The 13,595-nt window shown below is 32.0% G+C and overlaps 1 protein-coding gene and 1 non-coding gene across 2 annotated transcripts; one reads left to right on the top strand and one right to left on the bottom strand.

The window, feature by feature from the left end:
- The first annotated feature begins 1,292 nt into the window (after positions 1-1,292).
- TRNAQ-CUG lies at positions 1,293-1,364 on the top strand. Its single transcript has one exon. It is a non-coding gene; the product is annotated as a tRNA-Gln (tRNA).
- A 2,478-nt stretch (positions 1,365-3,842) lies between these two features.
- On the bottom strand, positions 3,843-9,533 carry LOC114414486 (probable LRR receptor-like serine/threonine-protein kinase At2g16250). Its single transcript, XM_028378763.1, has 5 exons — positions 8,998-9,533; positions 6,874-8,878; positions 6,187-6,315; positions 5,710-5,732; positions 3,843-4,932 (listed from the first exon to the last, which is right to left on the bottom strand). Exons 2-5 carry the CDS (start codon positions 8,796-8,798, stop codon positions 4,313-4,315), a joined length of 2,697 nt encoding a protein of 898 aa, XP_028234564.1. The 5' UTR covers positions 8,799-8,878; positions 8,998-9,533; the 3' UTR covers positions 3,843-4,312.
- Positions 9,534-13,595: the final 4,062 nt, after the last annotated feature.

The raw sequence follows: 13,595 nt of genomic DNA, 5'->3' as shown, positions 1-13,595 counted from the left end.
ACAAAACAAAAATATTTAATCTTATGTTTTTATATAATTTTTTGTTATTGTTTGTCTAGTCATATATACTCAAGGACGATAATAAACAAATATAAAAGAGAGAAAATAAATATTAATAATAATAGTTATCATAAATAATAGTGTAATTATAGAATAGCATTGTCTAGTTAACTTTGATGGTATCCTGCGTTATTCATATCTTAAAAATTTATAAACAATATGAAATACACATTTCTAATTATTCTTTGAAGCCTGCACATGCATGCATGACACTTTAAAAAACAATCCAATGAATAAAAACAACAAATAACTTATACTCTCACTAATATCATTAATCTCATGCATCATCCATATAGAAAGCGGAAGCTTCATCCTTAATAATATAATAACCAAGTTAGTTAGTAACCAATAGAGTAGATATTAATCAGGCCAACAACTAAAAAAAATTATTTCAATTAAAATAGTTATTTTAAATGCAAAACATGTAGTACTATTCTTTAACTATAGCTTATTAATCATCATGCAAAGGAAAAAAAAAACAAACTAGAGCTTATTCAGTGTTTTTTTAGATAATGGTTTTGTGAATTTTTTAATTACTAATATCTTTCAATTTACTATATTTTTTATATGGGCTTTTGAATGATACTACATTTAATTAAAATATTTTGAGAATCTTGAGACTAATTTGGAGATTTTATTTAATGATATATAACTATAGTCTTTTACACCCATTTATAATGCATTGTACAAACAATTTTTTTGTTGTAAAATATTAATTATATACTTAAACTTTAAATACATAAGTGATTTTTAACATTTGAAATTAAAAATATAATTATTAATATTGCAATTATTATAGATTTATAAATAAAATTTAGATAGCACATAAATTTTTTGAGTCACCATATTGTTATTGGCTTTTTCAATGTCCAATGCTATCTCGTCTTAAGATTTATTACACATGGAATCTGGAGTCTGTGGCAATTAAGCATTGCAAAAGATTGGAGGACCTTCTAATTCTATTTAGGCACGTAATGAACCTACCACAAATTGTCAAAATAATTGGCATGAGATGCAGTACCCGACCTAATTTCTGAAATGAAGCCCCATGCATGAATGGCAACCCTTTTGTTGATGGCTATCCCTCGCATGCAAGTTCTTCGCCTTTAAATCACTGTAATGTCAAAAGAAGTGTCTTTTTTTCCTCTACGATTTACTTATAACAAAAATTATGAAATGGAGACTATTTTATATATAATATATAACTTAATTATAGATACATCAATCAACAAGGTCCCATGGTCTAGTGGTCAGGACATTGGACTCTGAATCCAGTAACCCGAGTTCAAATCTCGGTGGGACCTTTTTTCACAATACGGACCAATTATATATTTTTAAATGTTTGCTTCATGTAATAAGTATAATTGAGGAAACTAAATTTGCTATATATACACTCTTTTCTTGAAATGTTGTTAGAATTTAATCTTTAAAGAGAATAGAAAATTTTGATATACACGCTTTATTCCCATAACTATATCCATTTTTGTTAATATTTTACTTTTATAACTACTTTCACATATCACTCACTTTTATGTAACTTTCCTTATATATTTTTTTATTTATTTAAAGATGGAGAGACAGTAGGCATGAAATGTCTCTTTTCTCCTAATCTACTGGTATAATATAAATCATTTTCATTTTTTCTGGCATTATTTTCAATTATTGACGATTTATTTTATATATTTACTATTAATTTATATATTTACTATTAATTTATATATTTATGAAATTAAATTTTGTATTTTTTCAAAGATATTTAAATTATTTTTCTTTTTCATTTTAAAATAGGATCTTCTCTTGATGATACATATATGTTACATTTTAATTTATTTAAACATAAAACAAATTTTTTCACTCATTATTATTTTTTAGCACTCTCTTCATCCCATAATATGAATCGTATTATGAAAAAAATAAATCTCAAAATAATTATCTAATTAATAAATTTAAATATTATTATTTTTCCTTTTATACTCAGTAATATTTTTAGAATGTTGCTGTGCTCTATTGTGTCTAGAAAAGAAAGTTATATATAAGATTAATTTTATAAAATTGTTTTACTTTTCATATATTTATTAACTTTTTATTTGTATAAAAAAAATAGGATGATACTTATTATTGGATGGAGGGTGTGTGATTTTATAATTAATGTTGAATATATATTATTAATTACATTTCATTATCTTGGGAAATAAAATATTTGTCTTTCTCTTTTTGTGACAATGAAATAATCATTTGATCCAAGATAAAATTTTAAAACCGATTAAAATGATATTTAAGACTTTATTCTTTAAACAAATCCAAACACTCACATAATTTTATGTTAGTGATATAGAGCAGCAACCAACTATTGCATAACAGCATAACAAACTAATAGAATCCGGCATAACTCACTTACTAACTATTTACCCTATTCATTCTGTTAACTACTCTCAACATCTCATTTCATGCCAATTTTGAAACATTTATCTCAAATTATTTGTCCTTTTCACATTATAAAAAAATATTGATTACTTTTTTTTCCATATAATACCGTTGTTTGTTAGAGAAAAATGTTATTCTTTAAAATGTAAAAGTTTTACCCAAATATGTAATCACAACTCATCATATATATTAAATTTATTGATTTTTAAAATAATTATTTTGAAGTTATTGTTGTGAAAATCAAACTGGCACAACTGATCGGAATGGTTCGATCAGAAATTAGTGGCCTAATTGATCCGATTAAACCATCGGATTGGAAATGCAATAAACTCGGACCAACCCTCTTTGACTCCGATTGAGTCTAATAAAAGTCAATGGCTCTGACTAAATTGGCCTAGTTGACCCGATCAACCAATTTTAATTTATTTTTTTACAATTCCTAAAGCATGTTAAACTAATAATAGCTAATTATTGAATACTAGCCTATAATATTATTTTGATCTTGATAACAAATTATGATAACTAATAATTATAATCTTGATCTTAATATGATTTAATATTTATGTGTTTTATATTTATTTATCATACTTGTTCATGATCATTTAATAACTTTTGTACTTAGTCGTAAAAAATAACAAGAGTTTTCTTAGTAATTTAATGATAACACTCAACAAAATATTTATAATAATAAATAATTATGTAATATTAAAATATAGACTATAAATTGATCACATTTTGTTAGTTATATTATATATATTTTTAATTTTTTAATATATACCGAGTCAATAAGCGATCCATCAATTTGATATCTGATTCACTAATCTAATGATTCAATTAGATTAATTTTTGTAACACTACTTACAATAATTTAAATAGTCATTTATGATTTAATGACAGAAAATTACTTTGCTCTATCAATGTAGTGTATAGGTATTAAAGTCTATTTTATTTATTAATATTTTGACGTACAATAATACATTATAGTCCATTTTACTATCTACGTCTACTTGTGACTGCAATAAATATACTTTTTTTATCAAGTCTGCAATAAAGATATTTTTGACATAAAATTATTTTATCTTGAAAATTAGTATAAATAATAATTTTCTTAAGAAGTGCATTCCCTTACCGTCACCACCCTTAACGTCAAAGCTAACAACAAAGGATATGCTTAAATTTCCAATAGAATATTCTAAAAGTATGTTGACAAGTAAAATAAATTTAAAGTTTTTGTAAAGGTTATTGGCTCCTAAAAGTATGTTTTGAAGTAAAATTTTATCTGAAAACTTGGAATGTAAAAAGACCAGAATTGGAATGTTTTTACAAACTCAGTTCAAACTTAAGTTTGTAAACTTTAATTCAAACATGCACAAACTCACGACCAATAGAATTAGTATAACCTGTTTGCTTTTTCCTTCTTTCAAATTTTGATGCAGTCCCCTTTTTTTCCAGAATAAAAACAAAAGTGATCTGAATGAAGAAATCTAACGCATTAAAATTTACATTCCATAAGGGGACTCGAGACAAAGGGTAAAAAAAATCAATTACAGGTAAAAAAAAAAAATGGGGCTTGTTTGTGTCAAAAACAAGCAGTCAAAGTATCCATATCTACCATAGCACTTGGCCTTCCTGCTCTCTATCTCTCCACTTCATCAGTTTGTGTCCAAAATCACTGAAAAGAAATACAGTAACCCCCTTTGAAAGGAATTGAGAGCCGCTTTGTCTACTGAGTACTGGCATGTACAATGAACACTTTCCAGTTCCAAATACCAAAAAGAAGAAAGGGGCAGTCTCATTACCAAAAGAATTAAATTTATGACTCATGTTTCTATTCAAGCTCCAACCTCTCTACATCATGCACGCCAGATGGCTCTGGCAATATCTCCTTTGAATGTCGTCTCCGCGATGACAAAATCTCACCTCCATTGTGGAAACTACCCTGTGACTGCGAGCCAGTAGTTCCTGACAGCTTTAAACTACTAGCTCTTTCTAGTTTTGTACCAGAGGCTGCTGGAGTAAGTGTTACATCCGAAGAACTCTGACGCCAACTACCAAACAAAGTAGCATTCCAAGAGCCTCTAGAAGAGGTTGCTCTAAGCCGTGCAGAACTGGAATTTTCTTCCCTTACAACTTTTAAAGGGTTTTCCAAAGCCTTGAGAACATATCTCATTGGGGGTCTTCTTGAAGGTTTGGGATTTAGGCAAGACCTGGCAACAATGGATATAGCCCATACTTCCTCTAAGAAATCCTCATCAACAACCATTGACGGATCAACAATTTTTGTCACAAGCTCCTTATCGTACATACTAATGCAAGGTAGAATCTGATCAAACCACTCCTTTACTTCGGTGTCACTGGCTGCACTCATTCCCAGCTTACCCGTCACCAGCTCAAGTAAAACTTTTCCAAAACAATAAACGTCATAGACACAAATTGATGTTGATGAACCTGTTTGAAAGTAAATTCATGTCAAAATAATAGATTGAAAATCTATTTCTCTGCATTCATACACACCTCAAGCCAGAAAAGAGGAAAACACAATTAACATAAGCACATGAAATAAACCACGAGATCAATCACCTAATATAAATGATTCATGAAAGTACTCAAATCTACACACTTGTACTTGTGAAAGACAAGCACGAAGCAACCAAAGTTTTACTATGAGCTTTTTGTATGAATGAAACAGTAGAACTTCTCAAGCCAACAAGAATCAGTGCATGTTCAATCACCTCACATATTGACCACTTAACTACTTCAGAATGAAGAGAATCTCATAATTCTAGATAGTCAGAATGACTTCCTACTGACTTTCTGAAAATTCATTTCGCTACCACAAAACAATCAGGACAAAGTGGTAACGACCAAAACATGTTCCCTTTCAACTCTAGATGCCCAAAAAGTTGAATCTGACACTAAAATCCCATATCTACTCCGAGACTTACAATCCACACCAACAGTGACAGGTTGGTAGTCCATAAAAACACACCATTAGACAACAATTCCTGCTGTTGCACAAAAAGTGTGTGCTCTTAAAGTTCCTCACACCGTGGTCAAAATACAAAGCGTGTATTAGGATTAGTCTACTTTGTGTTCCAAACAGCTTAGTATGCAAGAAATATTTGTAAGACAGTAAGAGGTACAGTATGAATGATAAAGGCATGCAATCAAGGATAGAACTGACTACAAATCTAAACCAAAAACTAAAATTGAGTTTCTACTTACCAGATGTGCCTTGTTCAGAAGACCTGCACATTAAAAATAGAAATGAGAAATTAGATAAATTTATATCATATAAAATGCATTTGTAAAAAAGGAATGCAAAACTTGTTGAAAATTCATAATGCAAATAAACCACAAATTAATGACATAGTGGCAAAATATGTGAAAGAAAGAACAGGGTAAAGAAAAGGCTTCATAGTTGCAGAGACCAAAAATGTCAATTATGTAAGTTTGATGCATATGAAAACCAAATGAGCGACATCTATTATCTAAAAACACCCACATTAAAAAAGACAATATGACAGGTCTCAAATAGATAAATAATTCCAAAAACAAAAGTTTCAAAGTGTAAGCATTTTCCATCAAACAGCCAAAAGGATTAAGTCAAAAGAAGCACAATATTGTCTGTGCATAATGCATTGACCTGTCAGACATAATTTTCATGAGATTCATTGAATATATTGTTGGTAGTGTACTTACTGAGGCAACCGCAGAAACCGGGTGATTTTACTTTGATGAATATCACCTTCTTGAGCACAGGATTCACTTAGGCTCCCTAACCGAACTTCATATTTATCGTCTAGAAGTATACTGCTTGCTTGAATATCTCTACAATAATTAGAAGATAGACATGTCACTTCTAGCAAACCATTTAGCTTTTAGATTGAACTTTGTTATGCAAACTTGTGACTTAATCATCCCATGATGGGTTGAGATGCCTCAATCAATTAGAGAGAATACACTCACAAGTTGGACTTATTCCCAACCTTTCTTTCTCAGCTCCGTTATATGGAAAATGCAGTCACGCTTAATAATAACGACAAATTCCGAACACAAGGGAAATTTATATTTAGTCATCTAAATAGTATTAAAAAAATGCCAATATTTATGACGGTAACGTTCACATTAATGACCTAAAAAGGTATGGGAAAACAGTAATTTTGGCCGTATTATTTCAAACTGTATGGATTGATATAAACTATAAAGAGGATCACTCCAGAAGGTTGAACCCTTCAGAAAGATGCATCCAGGGATTAAGTGGGAATGAGCTGTTGAGAGTTTATGAAATCAGGTACTGCATCAAGTTTCAGAACACAATGGCTTGTTAGAGCAATCAAGAGGGAAATAAAAATAAAAAAATGAGCAAAGAAGGAAATCTAGAAATACCTGTGAACAATCGGCGGAACACATTCATGATGTAGATATGATAGTGCCTCTGCTGCTCCAGTAGCAATTTTTAACCTAGTTATCCAGTCTAATGATTGCAAAGTACCATCTTCAGATGTGTTTTTGTAGTACAAGCAATTAGACAAGTCCCCATTTGTCATGCGTTTATAAACCAGGAACTTCTCATTCTCATTTTCTAAGCAATGACCTAACAAAGGAACAAATCTTTGATGAGAAACCTTATTAAAGAAGTCCAATTCCGACAGGTAAGCCTCCTTTTTAGTTGAACGCATGTCAATCCTTTTGATGACGACAGGAATCCCACTTTCCAAAACACCATTGAAGAAATCCCCAGTGTGGCCATGTTTGATAAGATTTGCATCATTGAAATCTCCTGTTGCCTGGAGCAACTGATGATAGGTAAATGAGTCTCCGACATTTGGAAAGTCGACCAGTACACCGGGATTTGGAGGACTGCTGCCAACAGGAGCAGGACCCACACCATTCCCTCTCTGATTTGAATTACCCCTCTTACGAGCACACAGAAGCAACAGAACCAGTAGCAGCACCAAAAGTGCAATTAAACCCACTCCACCAAAGACTGCTGCCAATATAATCTTAGTTTTATTGCTCTTCCCAGAGCTTTCGGCTGTGGGAGGTTTTGTCGTATTTGGCTGTCCAAAATTATCAAAACTGAGCCCCCTCTCCGCATAAAATGATGCACATTCCATCGTTGACCTCTGATTTGTCGCTTTCTGGAGGCAGTTGATATCTAGAGATACATTAAGCATGTAATCCAGAATCTTGCCTTCAAAATAATTGCTGGAAAGATCAACGAAACCAAACCTTCTGAGTGCAGGAGTGAGGCCTCCATAAAACTTATTATGCGAAATATTGAGCACCGCAGCAGTAGCATTATTAGCAGCAGAAGTCGAATTAGGAAGCAGACCACTGAAGTTATTGGCAGAGACATCGAGGAAGCTCAATCTTGGCAGAGACCACAACTCAACAGGCAGAGAACCACTAAAGTTGTTTTGCCTCAGCACTAGGAACTGCAACGAATCACTAAACAATCTCCCCGGCAGAGCTCCAGTGAGCATGCTGTTGGCAAGTATCATCCTCCTCAAGTTCCTCAATCGGGTGAAATCAGGAGGCAATCCACCACCAACGAAAGAATTCTCACTAAGATCAAGGTCAACTAAGCTAGCAAGGCCCCCCAATTCGGCAGGCAAAGAAGAAAGGCCATTGTTGGAAAGATTCAAGTACTGCAGCCTGGAAAGAGTCCCTATGCCGGTGGGAATCGCCCCCGACAAAAAATTAGCAGACATGTCAAGGGAGGAAAGATTCCCAAGAAAGGCGAAAGAGGCTGGTATGGAGCCAGTAAGAGAATTCCTGGAAAGATCAAGAACCGAAAGGGCCAAGAGTTGACCCAAAGTCCCAGGAACATTCCCAATGAGGTTGTTGTCAGAGAGATAGAGACTAGTGAGGTTGGTTAAATTGCCAAGAGTGGAGGGAATAGCATCAACAATGGAGCAAGAACGAAGATCAAGCACAGTGAGTGAAGGGAGAGAGAGACCAAACCAATCAGGAATAGAGCCAGGAAGGGGGAAATTGGAGGCATTGAAGGACCGCAAGAGGGTGAAATTGGCCAAAGCATCCACTGCAAATTGCGGGTTCCTCCTCCCAAGTCTGGTTCTTCTGAAGCCAGAGATATTGATCCCAACGACACGACCATTCTGGCACGTGATGCCAACCCAGATTAAACATGGGTCTGGCTTTCTTGGCCACTCCTTGCTCCTCAACCCCAGAGAACCCCTTAGTTCGAGCAACGATTCTCGCTCCTCGACGGAACTCAGTGGCTCATTCTGCTCCAATGTCACCTGACTCAGCACCAGCAACAACAACCCAAGCCACACTATGCCCATCTCTTTTCAACGCTGACCCAAAGATCCATCCATTTCAATCAAATCTCTCTCTCTCTCTCTCTCTCTTTGTGTCTCTCTATCTGTACACACACCCAACGCATTTACATTTCTCTTTCTCTCAAAAGTCTTTAACTTTCCAACATAATATTACAATTATATATCCCAAATAATAAATAATTAATAAATAAATAAAACTTACCGGAATCACAAGGCCTGTATTGTTTTGAGCTCTTCGGTGGAGTTTCGATGGGAAGCAAATCTGTATCGCTTTCTGTGCTTTTCCTTTCTTGTATATCTGAGGTTCTATTGTTCTACCTACTCTTTCTCTCTCTCTCCTTCTCTCTCTGAATCCTTGTTCAGTTGACGGAAGACAGAGGGAAAAGGGGGAATTTTAAATTTGGAAAAAAATTAAAAAGGAGAAAGATATTATTAATATGACGATGACGATGGGGCTGAAATTAAAAAAAAAAATGAAATTGGAGAGAGAATGGTTAAAGAAAAGAAATGTAGTAGTATTATGTGTAGGAACTAGGAAGGAAGAGTATGACAACACAGACACAAGAGTAGAATGAGAGCCGACACTGAATCCGGCACCGGAAATCCCGCCAAGTCCAGCAAAGCCCACGCTAACACTAAATATCCATTCCCTTAATATGCAAGCTTCCCTTCTCTTCGCTTCTGCACCTTTTGTCACTGTGTTGTAATGGTTATGTTAATGTTTTCTTCTAACCTCCCCCTCTTTCTCTCTCTCTTAATTACTTTCTCCACCTTTTGGTAAATAAATTTAAGGGAATTTTTCTTTTTATGAATTCAACGCTCCACGACTAATTTACCAGCTCTAATTTATTAGTATTCATCATACAATTTTGTTTCACTCATTTTTTTCGCAATCTATTATTACAAGAGTCTATCATGAAATTAATTGTGTCTTTTAGAATGAATTTGACTAATTTTAATTCTCCAAGTGACTGCAACTGATGGACTCATCAGGATGTTGTGAAGCTCAATGGAGGTGGGGATATTTTTAGAATTTGTCACACTTGAATTAGTAAAAGCATGAGAACATAGTAAGATAATTATGGGTTACGTTGGTGAGTTATGATATTGATATTTATAAACATAAGCTCGTTATATTGGATTTGAGTAATGTGATATCTAAGGTATAGGCTAGTTTTGAGGGGGGAATAAAAATCAAAGAGTTAATAATGACTAACACTTTCTAGTAAGATTAATGGTTTATTGATAGCAGAATACCAGCAAGTAATACGATATCTTATATATAACTGTATAAGTTAATTATGAGCTGAAAATTTAACAGTTGATAACAACCCTGACTTTCTAGTAAAATTAACGATTAATTGATGATGGAATATCATAAGTAATCTTAGGTATAAGTTAGTTTTGAGCGAGAAGTTGAAATGTGACTTTCCAATAAGGTACTTAACATTCTTATAATTGATTCGAGGTATACCCAAAATAATTATCAAAGACTTGCTTTTTTTACATCTTAGAGCCCAATTCAGAAAGTTACTAATATAAATATTTTATATTATTGTTTAATCATGCATTTTTATTATTAAAATACAAAAAATATGATAATAATCACAAACTTATGTTCCAAAACGTGAAAATTAAATATGAACTTCAAAGGTTATATTTCATAAAATTGGCTAAAAAATTAATTAAAAACTGGAAACTAAAAAGTTAGCTTATTAAATTATAAGTATTTAGTAAAATTAACTGTTAAAATAATTAAAAAATATAAAATATTAGAAAAATAATAAAGTCATAATTTATTTTAAAAAGTTAACAAGGAAAATGAATACATATATTAAAAATAAAAGTAAAAGAAAATATAAAAACATAAAAATTAACATTTTAAAAAACATTACTCAAAGTAGTATTTCAACAAACGCTTGAATCTATTAAGAAATTATTAAAAAATAATTTGTTCACCGAACATTCAAACAAGTTGAATAATAAATAAAATTAAAAACTAATTGAAATATCTTGTCGAGCATAGCCTATTAAATCAACCCATATTCGACAAAACTAAATGAATAACTAATTGGTAGTTAAAAACTAAAAAAATAATTTATTAAATTAAAAATAATCAGTAAAACTAGCCGTTGAAATAATTAAAAAATGTAAAATGATAAAAAAATAATAAAATATAATTTATTTAAAAAGGATAATAAAATAAATAAATAAACATAATAAAAGTAAAAGAAAATATAAAAAACTAATATTTTAAAAAATATTACTCAAGTGATGTTTTAAAAAATATTAGAAACTAATAAAAACATTACTAAAAAAAATTATTCATCAAACACTCAAATGAAATTTTTAACTTATAAAAAAATTAAAAATTAACTTAAATGTTTTCTCAAACAAAACTTAAGTAGTCATTAAATCTTAATTGACTTTGACAAGAAAATGGGAATCTCATTTGATTGAATTTGAGTCAGAGTTAACTTGTAAAAATATTATTGCATATGGAGATGTAATTCATCACTCTAGAGATGAGTTGTCTCACTATAAACATATAATATTAGAGTTAGGATTATTTCTTCATATTTATTTTTTATATTTTAAAAAAATATAAATTAAGTATTTTAATGATTAAATAGTAAAGTTGAATTTATACATTTAATTTGCAAGACTTTATTTTAAGGTCTTTATTATTTATTAATTTTATATATTATTTAAATTAAAACGTCATTAATAATTGAATAAATTTTCTTTTAAAATATATATAAGGTACATTTCCAACAAATTTCTCTAAACCCGATAAAACTTGGTAAAAATGAAATTGAGTTTAATTTCTTAACTCTCTTCTCTTCTTAACCCGATCCTCAATCAATTTATTTTTTTGGAAAGCATAGAAAAAAAAACAAATTAAACACATGTCAACCCACCCGGTAACCATGCCTGTATGCGTTTCCCGTACTTTTGTTTGTTTTAATTGAAACTAAAAGGATCTCATACCAATTACCATATCATTGCCGAAAGAAGACGATTAAGATAATTAAGAAAAGTAGGTTCTGTACTTTAACCATCAGAGTTAGGCTACCGATAAATAATGGGTAATTTAAATGAGTATCCATTATTTATGGATATAAGTATTTTCTTATTCGCTCCCTAATGAATAGGTACGAATATCATAATATTCTTGGTCGTAGATATTTATTATCCATAAAATTATAAAAGTATATATATATATATATATATATATATATATATATATATATATATATATATATATATATTTATTATGTATTTTTAATTTATTAGCACTTGTGTTTTTCTTTGAATTTATGTTTTGAGATATTATGATTTTATTTGTATTTTAGATTTGTGTTTATTTATACTTAAAAAATACTTATTTTATGTTTAATTTCATCCCATTAATGCTTTTTTTTGTTTTTTTTAATTCATTAGTTTTATTTGACGTTGAAAGTCATATTTTCTTAAAAGATATTTATTTTTAAAAAATTTGAAGTATCCATAGATATTTCACATGCATAAAAAGAATCTGAATATTTTTCAAATGGAAATTCAAAATAATAGGCAAATAACAAATATGAATTTTATTTATCATATGGATAATGATTAGTTTTTATCCATATTTGACCTTACCCATTATACATTGAAGAGATGTATATGAGAACATTTTGATATATATATGCAAAGATATTTTGACTATCAAGTTTGAGTTAGAGGCAAAAGAATAAATAAGATGTATAAATAGTTTTATTTTAATAAAAATTGATTTACCTAAACTTTCATTATCCCTTTTATAGAGATGAGAATTGAATGTTGATCTCAATCTACCTTACATAAGAAAAAAATATATTATATTATTCTATCTTGTTATAGATATAGATTTTTCTGGAAGAAGATAGAATTACACTATCTTAAGACTATATACCCAAGATAAGACAAGAACATGAGTTATTATCAGATAATGTTAGTAAGAAGATGCAGCAGGAAGAAGATCCAACAGTGGGGTGTGCCATTGGAAGAAGATGCATGCACTACCACACATTGCTGACCATACAACACGAAAGACCACATCCGATAGGCTTGAAGACACCATCACTCGCCTATCCAACAGTCAAGCTTCCCTCGATGACAAATATGCAGAACTTTTCGGCAAGGTGGACTCGATTCTCGATCACCTACACCTGCGGTCACCCAACCATAATCATCTCAATTCCAACACCCAGCTCCATCAACGTAATGCAGCCAAATTAGATGTCCCGCGATTCTCGATCACCCACCTACCGCCCATGGTTGCCATCCATGGCTGCCACTCGCCAAATGAAGCTTCCATGGCTGCCGAGGACCGCCCTGAGGCCGCCTTGGCCAACCTTGCTGCCGCTCAACACCGCCTCGAATCCTCATTGGATGCCTTTCTCCTAAGATTGTCGCGGCAACCCAGTCACCTCTACCCTTCTTCCTCCCTGCAATCACCACTGTCGCTGCCCCCACGGCTCACGACAGCTTCGTCCTCCTCCACACAACCACCACCCACAACAGCACCCACGTCAGTCGCACCCATGACTCCGCTGCCGCTTCCCCGCTTTCATTCGACCAACCGTCACTTTCAGCTCAATCGTCCGTTGCCTCTATCGCTCCGCACCACCCACTGTTGTTACCTTCACGGCCATTACCGCAAAACCCCTTACAGCAATGACACCATCTTACTCAGCGACGATGCCGTAAAGCATCAGATTCATCCGCGCTTGGTTTGGATTATTTTTGCCGTCAAGACTTGGCTTTAGTCCGTTTATC

The sequence above is a fragment of the Glycine soja genome, chromosome 6 (assembly GCF_004193775.1).
Source record: "Glycine soja cultivar W05 chromosome 6, ASM419377v2, whole genome shotgun sequence".
Classification (NCBI taxonomy): domain Eukaryota; kingdom Viridiplantae; phylum Streptophyta; class Magnoliopsida; order Fabales; family Fabaceae; genus Glycine; species Glycine soja.
Note: the sequence above shows the minus strand (reverse complement) of the source record. Positions and strands in the feature narration are given on the sequence as shown.